This window comes from Hyposmocoma kahamanoa, unplaced genomic scaffold (assembly GCF_003589595.1).
Source record: "Hyposmocoma kahamanoa isolate Upper Pololo Valley unplaced genomic scaffold, ASM358959v1 92, whole genome shotgun sequence".
Taxonomy (NCBI): domain Eukaryota; kingdom Metazoa; phylum Arthropoda; class Insecta; order Lepidoptera; family Cosmopterigidae; genus Hyposmocoma; species Hyposmocoma kahamanoa.
In genome coordinates this window covers 18657229-18668021 of record NW_020654748.1, presented here as the reverse complement: position 1 = coordinate 18668021, position 10793 = coordinate 18657229, and the positions used below count along the sequence as shown (strand labels likewise).

The 10793-nt window shown below is 36.1% G+C and overlaps 1 protein-coding gene across 1 annotated transcript; it reads left to right on the top strand.

The window, feature by feature from the left end:
- Window positions 1-1180: 1180 nt before the first annotated feature.
- LOC113236432 (elongation of very long chain fatty acids protein 4-like) lies at window positions 1181-9205 on the top strand. Its single transcript, XM_026472488.1, has 5 exons — window positions 1181-1199; window positions 2849-3042; window positions 5583-5651; window positions 5882-6181; window positions 8799-9205. Exons 1-5 carry the CDS (start codon window positions 1196-1198, stop codon window positions 8964-8966), a joined length of 735 nt encoding a protein of 244 aa, XP_026328273.1. The 5' UTR covers window positions 1181-1195; the 3' UTR covers window positions 8967-9205.
- The last annotated feature ends 1588 nt before the right edge of the window (window positions 9206-10793 follow it).

Sequence of the window (10793 nt, the reverse complement as noted above, 5' to 3'; positions counted from 1 at the left end):
ACTAAACCACCCAAAGTACGGTAAACAGATTATAAGGGAAGATTAAAAAAACGCCTTGTTTTTATAATATAGCAAACTTGGCACTTGGTTTGAATAGAAAATAACGTAATCAATATTGTTCAGGCGCTCAAGTGAAATACCAATATTCGTCGGTTACTAAGCGATTGTGAGTTCTTATATGCGTAATAAATAAAGACATTATGCACTATAAATACGTTTACTTTACTTTCATTGACATGAGGTCAATCTAAATATAAACTACTTATTTTATTTAACTTCGTTCAGAACTAATCTATAGCAAAGTACGTCATTTAGTAATTTTTATATTAAGTGGAATAGAAATAGAATAGAATAGAAACCATTTATTACAACATGCCACCACACAAAAATACAGAGTAAGAAATTAAAAAAAAAGATAAAGCTAAATTAGAACAAAAATAAAATAGAATAACAAAAAAATTAATTTAAAATAAAATCTTAGTAATCGGTACTGAAATGACCATAAAGCAAAAGGTGTTGACTTTTTTTATTATTATTTATATTTATTGTGTTCTAAGTAGATGTCATGTGGACACCGAGAAAAGGCTGTGACGCTGATTTTCAGTGGACCCTAAAACTGAGTGAACAACCGACGTTTATTATTGGCAACTCTCTTATTATGTTCTAATCTGTTTATATTATGTACTATATAAATATTTTACAATCAAGAAGCCAACAATGTGCAAATTTTTTAATCATTGTACTTACATAGTTAAGTTACGCGTAACGTTGTCGAATATAATTATAAAGCTTCCTTTTTTGCAATGATTGTTTATTGTTTACTATATGTCTACGTTTTCTAAACTAATAATGCTGACGTGAGTAAAGAACAAGATGAAATACATTTATAAAATTGTAGTAAGTGTTTCAAACAAACAAAAATACTTCACATATTATTCTTAGGTAATTTTTAATGCAAATGATTTGTAATCGGAATAACATTTGAATACAAAGACAAGACAGTGTGACAATAAATCATTATAAAATTTGTTTACCAAGTCATTTTGTCTTTTATGTTTGTAATGATTGGACATGCGTTTTCATTAAAATTGATTTCTAAATTTTTCGTTGTGCATCTGTGGATGTTTTCTCCTGCGATTATATAAATTGTGCAAGATAACAGTAAACTGTTGAAGATATTCGAAAAAATAACGTAATGGGTATGTATAACGAATTTACATAGATGTCTTGTAACGATGCTAGCCTTCTTCATCGTCATCCCACCTTTTTATCATTCTCCTTTCTGGTACCTGGCCACCAGAGATAAGGAAGTGCCTGGGTTTTGTCCCAGCACTTTGTTAATGCCCGGTTAAAACCCATTAATGCCCAAAATCAAGGGTAAAACTATTTAAACTATATTTTTATTGTAAATCGAGTTTTGTTCTAATTTAATGATATTAGTATCCTTAGTAGTAGAGCATCTACAGCATTGCAAGGTGAGTATGTTGTGTGCAGTGACCTCTTTTTTGTCTATATCTTTTACATCGAAATTTGTAATAACTATGGTATTATTCCGTATTCGCCGTTTCTGCCCACGATTTCGGACAGGACTGGATTAAAACCCGCCATTTCGGGTAAAAGTCTGGTAAAGTTCGGGCAGGCTGATTGGGTTTTAACCCACTGTCCAATACAGCTGGCCACGTCTTATTTTTAAAATTTTGAATCGTTTTCAAATCCCCTTTCTTCACTATTCTTACGTTTCTTCGTTTCATCGTCACTCCTATCAAATTATTGAAACAGGGGCACGTGCTCATAACTCACAAATCACCTGAATTTCTTTATTCTAAAACTTCACGTCGTTAACATGTTAAAATGAAATTATATAGTTAGATATATAGGCACTTTTGTGGTGAGTATTGAGTATTGTGTTCTTTAGTTTTAAACGAAGTGTTTTATAATAACTGTACCTTATTTATGTCATTTTGTTATTTGTTACGGCCTTTTTTTACCTTTTTTTATCAATTCTTACAATAAATCTTGTGGATCGAGCCTTCTGCATTCTCATTTCTTAAAGGCTAGGCTACAACCTAAATAAGTATTATAGAAATAAAATGCAAGACCGTAATAAAATTTGTTTATTGAAATAACATGTTGTGTCCTTGGATTACCAGTACACAGAATGACTGGCCACTAAGTCGACTGCTTAGACCGACAGAAATTTGAAATTAGACAGACTTTCTTTCGGACAAATGATGAGGAAGGTGATTCTGACCAAACCTCTGATTTTGCATCATCAGACAACTCTTTATTAGCCGATTTCAAGGAGAAGATTCTCAATTCGGCTGTATTTTTGTTTGTTTGTATGTTGTGTAGGCATTTGAAAACCGATTTTGATGATTCTTTTTTTCTTGGACAGAGGGTACTACAGTATTGGTCCCATTTAAATTTGAAGAAGATATTCTACCTGCAAGGGTGGCAAACTAGGGGATTGATTCGGTTTCGCGTACTTTTTGGTAACCGATTGTTAACTTTTTTTTAAAGTTCCGTTTGTATGCACATATAAACAAAGTTTAAACTTGGTGCTTTTTTTTAATAAAAAATAAATTTGTAATTTTTTTTAATAATATTGTGCTGATTGTTAAGAAACGCCCTGTAATATGAGTACGATGCTGTGAACGGATTTTACTCTGGGGCGCTTCCCACAATACCCAGACTAGAACCAATTAAGAAAAGTTCATTTCCTAAATTGGTTCTACCGGGACTCGAACCCAGGACCTCATCATCCAGCGCCCACTGTATAAACCGTTGCGCTACTGAGATCGTTGACCGTACCAAATGGGACTCAATAATTAATCACTTAACATTCTAGTTTCAGACACGATATCCACATGGACTCTCAGCGAAACTCTCTCAGGGCTTGCGCTTGTATTAGCGACGTACCTTATAGTAGTTTTCAAGATTCTGCCTCTTTACATGAAGAACAGAGAACCATACAAATTAAATAGAGTATTACAAGTCTACAACGGATTTCAAGTCGCGTTTTCTTTATACGCTGTCTTTCTTGTGAGTATGTGATATTACTGTTTGAATTTTATTAGGCGTTTTTTTCGCCAGAAGATTATTAGCCATTTTGCCACATAGGAAATGAAACTATTTTTCCGGATTTAAATCGCGTATATTTGTTTTTTCAAACAAACCGACGTTGGTTTGAAAAAACAAATATACGCGATTTAAATCCGGAAAAATAGTTTCATTTCCTATGTGCAACAATCGCGAAAACCTAAGAACTCGACATACTGCCAGAGTTACAATAAAATAATATTCAGTTAATATTAAAAGAGCCCCGATAACAGTGCACTTCTGAAAGTCCGAGTACAATAACAGTGCACTATGAAGTCACTATATATAAGCTAACAATTCGTCGAAATTAATTTAACCTATTTCTGCCGCCAAGCAGTAATGTCATGATTATTGTGTGCCGGTTTTGAAGGGTAAGGGTGCTAGTGAAATTACAGGCACATGGGACTTGTCAACTTATGTCTCAGGGTGACGGGCGCAGTGGTAGTGCCCCTCTGACCTTTGAAGTTTAAAGCTCTGAGTGCTCTGAGTGCTCTGAGTGAGTTTAAAGCACTGTAACTGTTATGGACAGGCGTGTTGCTTACCATCAGGCGCACGACTTGTTCGTCTTGTATATACTATAATAAACGCGTATGTAAACGCGTTTATTACTGTTTCCAAATGTTGTTGTTCGTACCGTCACTTGATGTTATAAAAAAAAGTCGTTTAGAAGTTGAGTGTCAGCAAACTGCCCTGGTTGCAGCATCAGCGTCATTGAATGTCCATAGATACCAAATTTGAAGTCGATCGGACAAGTAAAAATGAAATAAACATACATTCTACGGCGGAGATCCCTAGATCAACTGAGAAAAGAGCTAATGTACTTTAAACAGCTGACCAGATATTCATCTAACATAGCTAAGAACCTGGGTTGATGCAGATATCAGCGTCTGCATCCGTAGATATCAGCATCCGCATCCGCGGATATCAGCATCCACATCCGCGGATAATAAGCCTAAATTAAAATATTCGCATCCGCATTAATCGAAGCTGATATTCATTGCGGATGTTCGAGCCACAGGACCTAAAAGGCACGCTGGAGTAATTTACAAATCTTCCAGAAACAGACTGTAAGCCGAAAAAGCAGCTCGATTGTTTTTTAAAATATAACTTTGATAAAATTTCAGAACGATTAAGGCAGACTGATCGTTTCCATGTAGATAAATTTTTTTGTTAATGAATGTCACAAAATCATAAAAATAACATTTTATTACAATACCAAAGAAAATGGAAAGCTTTTTCATGTAGATAGATTCAGTAAGCATGTACATGTTTCGCGTTTTTTTTGAATATGTACATAAAATCATCCGGTGATGTGTAAAATACCTGCATCAGCAACAACCGTGTTTAACAATCTCAATGAACTCTAAAAGGATTTTACGTTGTCTTTGAGTGTGTAACTTTTCTTCTACTTAAAAGAAATAAGTTTGTCGAAATCACTACGCCTTGTACAGTGGCGGTAGCAATTAAGCTGTTAGACGTACCTAGTTACTAACACCAACAAGTATCGATGCCGCTGCCTTTATACAGATTTTTATATAGATTTTTAACTAAGTATGCCGCGACAAGCAGAGCAAGCGAAACTTTATCTTAAATAAAGCAGCCATCTTCTTTTAACGTAATATTGTTAAGGAATATCGAAATTTTATTGAAATCGGTTACCGGAAGCATGAAACCGGATTCGTCCCCTAGTTTGCGACCCTTAAGGTGCGACTACGCTTACGAGCCGAGCACGAGCCGACACTAGTCGAGCACGAATTCGTGTAGTGTGGAGTGGCCTACGAGCTTCGAAAGAGCGCGCGCCGATCGTTCGGCTCGTGCTCAAGTACGCTCCGCCAATTGTCGGTTTTTTGACAAACTCAGTGCGCTTGTGGACGTGCTTAGTGATAGACGGTTCCCTCGAGCCGACATCATGGACACGTGGTCAGAAGAAGTTTGTTTGCAATTAATGAATTGTATCAAAATAATCCAATCGTCTTGGCCCTCTAGCTTTTTTACTGCTTACTATAATAATCGCTGCAGCTGCATTAGCTAAATCGTCCATGTATGCCACGAGTGGCGTGCATACTGCGGAAAGCTACGTTCGAGGACAGTGATCGTTAGAGGCTCATTGTAGGTCCACACTTGACGCCGCGAACGACGAGGAGCAGAGCGGTTCCGCTTGTGCTCGGCTCGTTTAGCGTAGACGCACCTTTAGAGGTAGAATACTTTCTTCAAATTTAAATGGGACTAAAATATTGAGGTACTCTCTTTCCAACAAAGAATAATCATCAAAATCGCGTAACTTACACACAAAAAATACAGTCGAATTGAAACCCTTTTTTGATACCAGTTAAAAATTAGCGCTTGCACTGTTTACTGCATGCGTAGTTCAGTATCGTAGATAGTATTCTGTAACACTTTGTTATTGTCTAAATACAGCAATGTCTTTGTTTCATTTACCAGTCTTATTTCTGCTCTAATGAATAAATGTTGTTTTTTGACAGTATACAAGGTATATGCTTAGAAACGGAGTAATAACTACGAGATGTCCTAAAGGAGAAGATCTACAAGGCGTAAGTATTATCATTATACTTTGTCAGTAAGTAGAGTTAAGTAGTATAAAAATTTTCATTACTTACGAAACCTATTGTTGCTTTTACCTATAATAGTCCCAAAAATCCTCCCACTGACATTTTCCGCTAACAAAAAAGTATGAAGTATGACAGTATATGTGAACGGTTGTTAAATGAAAATTACACAATTTGAAATTGTCATAAAAACACAATTTGGTTTTTTATTTCAGGTAATAAACGAAATCTATCCATATTTCTACGCCAAACACCTGGATCTACTGGATACAGTATTCTTCGTTCTCCGCAAAAAGGACAATCAGATAACCTTCCTCCACCTCTACCACCACACAGCTATGGTTTCATGGACGTGGTTACACTTGATGTATCATCCCACTGACCATTTTGTTGTTGTTGGGTTATTAAATAGCTTTGTCCATGTGTTAATGTATGCGTATTATGGCATATCTTCGTTGGGACCGGAATATCAGAAGTTTGTATGGTGGAAAAAACATTTGACCAAAGTTCAATTGGTAGGTTTTTAGAATTGTATATATTATGCCAATTAATGTGAACATTTTAACATTAACTATAAGTGTTTCTGAATATGAAATTATACACGCAACTGTTGGAGCGTTTACACGAGGCGAGTTTTAGCAGACATTGCCTCTATAGTATACTCATGACACAGGCACTGGTATGTAATAAGGAATTATATGCCGTGGCACCAAGTATCTGATTATGATACATATTATTTTTCTTATTCTTATTTCTCTAAAGACAGATTTAGACCCTAGAGTATAATGGGCTCGAAACTTATATTTGAAGAGTTCTGTAAATTTTCGACCTCTCCTTCGACGAATCACGTCACGTATTCATACGTGTAATAATTTACAATTTGAGCAAATTAGTAGTAAAATACCGGCTGACGATTCTTACCAATTCAACAAATTTACTTTTGCATAAGGCCGCGTGTCCACGCTAAGAAAATGTGTCGCCAGGTCTATGCAAGAAATTGTGTCGTTTCTATACACTGCCTCTGACACGATGCGCTCTGCCACTTTTCTATGTTGATGGAGTGAGGTGCATTATCAGTAAACGAAGGTTTTGCGCGTGGACGGGTGTTGATTGGTAGTCAGCAACATATTTCTTCCCACAGTCGGTAGTAAAACGACAGCTACCTGGTAGATTCGTAATGCACGAACACATTTCACCCTACACATGTTTGTCCGAAAGCATTCGTATCGTGTACATACTCCTCATTTTCTCGTCTGCAACAAACTCGACATGTTTTCGTAGCTAGATCCGACCAAGTTCTTGTCGTGTACAAGACCATTCTCATCTATTCTGTAGCAGATACGTCGAATTTCTTAGGGTGTACAGGCGCCCTGAAGATTATCAAGCTTAGAATTAAGTGCCAGTGCGTTTTTTAAGGACACTTTGCAGTTGGCCGCTGATGACCTTGACTGCGCCACCGGATAATAATTGCCAATACGTAAAAGTGTTTAAACTAGTTGTTTGCACTATACAGACGGCACGTGCGTTACCTCACACTCTTTTATCCTATTGTATTGTAAAGATGAAGCGATAAGACGAATCGGTGCATGTAATATTTCGCCAACTTTTGTATCTGTTTTATATAATGTTATCTAATTTGTAAAAAAATTATGCAGCATAAGTTGTTTCTTATGATTTTTTTTTATAATATCATGTGACGGGACTAACGAGTCGTGCGCCTGTTGGTAAGTTACGCGCCTGCCCATAACAGTTGCAGTGCAACTCAGAGCTTTATATCGCAAAGATCTGAAGGGCACTGCCACTGCGCCCGTCAACCTGAGACATAAGTTGACAAGTCCCTTGTGTCAATAATTTCACCAGCACCCTTACCCTTTAAAACCGGAACGCAGTAATGCTGACATTACTTCCCTGGATGAACTCTTTCACAAAGAGCTCTACTGCTGCTAATGTTAGTAATACAGTTCTGCGAGGTTTAGTATTTTATATAACCCTGTATAAATTCAGTTTTATTTCTCGTGAGTTTGAATACAGAGCGCTAACAATCAAGTAATGTCGATACTTTATGTAATATGCCTTATATACGTACTCTCCTTGCAACGTTTAAGGATGTACTCAGGCAGGCTGTACCTCGACGGCAATGCAACTGCATAACAGCTGTTCAACTGCAATTTGAAAGTTGTTTAAATATACTCGGTGCAACTGCAAGTGAACTTGAAAGATGTACAAATAGTCGACGGTTATTTTTCGTTCTGTTATGTGCAGATTATTACTGAAGACACAATGTAATTTGGGTCGTATCATGGGGAACGACCTAGCTGTAGTATGGTGTAGGTGCCCGAGCGTTAGCGATTCATAATTAATGATGGCTTTCCAAGTTATAAAGTGAGATACTGAGACAGATGATATTAGATGATGATAAGGGTTTGTTATACAGCCTACGCATATTTGGATGACAAATATCCATGACAGTGACCCATTTAGCTTGTAGCCTAGCCTGAGCGAAACAAGAGAAGGTTCGGTCCATATAACTTTATTGCAAGGTTTTTATTCTAGAGGTAGAAAGAAAAGGTAAGGAAAGGAGAAGGGGAAACAGTAACAAAAAAGACTTAACTTAAATTACATACGCATGTGCTTATGGATGAATATAAATACACGTACCCCAAAAGAGCCTGTATTCGTATGTAGTAAGTAGGTAAGTCGTATATAGGTTTACATGATTGAAACACACGTATTTCATCTTCGAGAATTTTATGAGGACTGGCGAAGGAACGATGCAACGTAAGAATGACGAAGAAAAATAATTAGAGAACGATTCAAAATTTCAAAAAGTGGCCAAGAACCAGAGAAAAGGGTGATGAAAAGGTGGGATGACGATGAAAGAGGTCGAGGTTACATCGCAGTCGGATTAATTATAACGACTGCAGGCTGTTTGTACAGATAGCTAGGACTAAATTCCGACTTATTCCAACTATTATTTTACAATTTCGATCTAGTCGAACGCAGCACATGCGGTTTCACCTTCAGGGGTTGATCTTGTTAGTGTAGCACTCTGTATCTTTCTTTGTACGCTATCTGTATAGCTTTTACTGCTATTTATACTACCCGTTATGAACTTATAACGTTTCTTTTCAGATCCAATTCATCCTCGTTATATCAGACCTTTACTACCAACAGAAGCTAACACCGTGTCCGCTGCCAGCGTTTTTCCATTACTTCTGCGTGTTCAGCATTGGATCGTTCTTCTTTCTATTTCTTAATTTCTATTTCAGGACTTATAAGGCTAGAAGAAGTAAGAAATAATTAGAGGTTAAAGGGAAAGAGATTTTAAATATTGAATATAATGGGAAAAAGTCGCATTAGGTTGGATTTATTCTTTAAAATACTGTATAAATTGGAAATGCGTCATTGACTTTTTATTAAGTCAATGAAATGCGTGAACAACTGACCGACTATGTTAACTCAGACTTAAATTCAATTCTGTATCATTTATTGTATAAGTAGATTCAAAATGCTATTTGCTCTGTAATGATATAAAAAATAAATAACTAAAGTTCTTTTTATTAAATCCAGTCTTTTCTTACTACTAGGATCGATACTACCTCACTCGAATACAAATTTTTCCCGTACTAATAGGGTTCATTTCGCTTGGTCGAGCGACAGGGAACCCAGTATCTTTATTTCAGAATTATTTTTTTTATAAACGAAATTATAACCTTTTGAAAAATGTATATGTAAATTTGTTCCATTTAGTTCAGTTTGTGACGGTGTGACCTCCGTATACCGTCATCCCACCTTTTTGTATCGCCTCTCTCCATTCGTATCGTATCGTTTTTTCTTCTTCTACTAATATTTAAATTTAAAATTGTTCCATTTTACTTCGCATTCTGATTTTGTTTCTTACCATCGTCACTGTCTGCGCGACCGCGGTAGCGTACAGACCATTATTTATCTTTTTGAATCGTTTACTTGCTATATTTATACAGTTTATATTTTAAAGATTATATTTGTTAAAACCAAATAAATAAACCGATTAAATATCTATAAACTGGACTTTCAACGTTTGAATAGCTAAATTTACTAAATAATGGAGGCTGCGAGGCTGCGGAGGCTATTACTGCTATCCAGGCAACACACATTTACAATCTCCCAGAATGCCCCCAGCACCAGCAGCACCTCCACGAGTTGATATAAAAAAAGTCATTGGTATATGTAAAGTACCTATTGAAAACGGTTTTCTTGTAAATTTCGATTTTTTATTAAATGTTTTATTTAAATAATTCCTGACTTTCCTGCTAGTTTAGCAGCGGTCCCAGTTTGTGACATGCAGTCCTCAATGACATCATCTGACAGACCTCCTCGCTGCGTTCCAAGACGTTAGGATCAAACGCCACGAGGGTAGACACAATGGCTTTGTTTCAAGGGGTTAGCTCCTTAACTGAGTTGGTGGAAAATTTACAAAGCCAAAAACTTCAGGACTTCAGCTACGACTACCTAGGGAGTGCGCCCTTTTTTAACCGACTTAAAAAAGGAGGAGGTTCTCAATTCGACTCTATGTTTTTTTTGTATGTACGGTATGCGATAACTCCGGTATTTGTGAACCGATTGTGATAATTCTTTTTTGTTGGAAAGAGTGATCAGTGATCCTATTTAAATTTGAAGAAAATATTCCACCTCTAAGAGTGACAAACTTGGAGATGAATCCGGTATTGAGCACTTTCCGGTAACCGATTTCAATAAAACGTGGCAAATAAATGTCATTCCACGAACTTTGAGGTCGGTGTTTTTAGTACTCTGTATTGAGATTATTATTTCTTTAAAATTAATTTACCAACTGCGTGATCAAAGAACTAACGTGAAAGCTACGTTTGCATCAATTTAATGTAGCTCTAGTCTTTATAATGTAAGCTTTTAATGCATGTAATTTTTTCCTATCTTTAAAAATAAATTGTTTACATTTAACTTCTAAAAAATACATTTTAATGAAAGAAAGTTAATAAAATCTTATACACCTTATTCCAACGCCATTGCGATCATTAAAAATATCACATGAAATATCAATTTACACGATCTATTATCAATTATATTTCTAGATTAATGTATTCGATTTAAAAATTATTACCTAGAAAT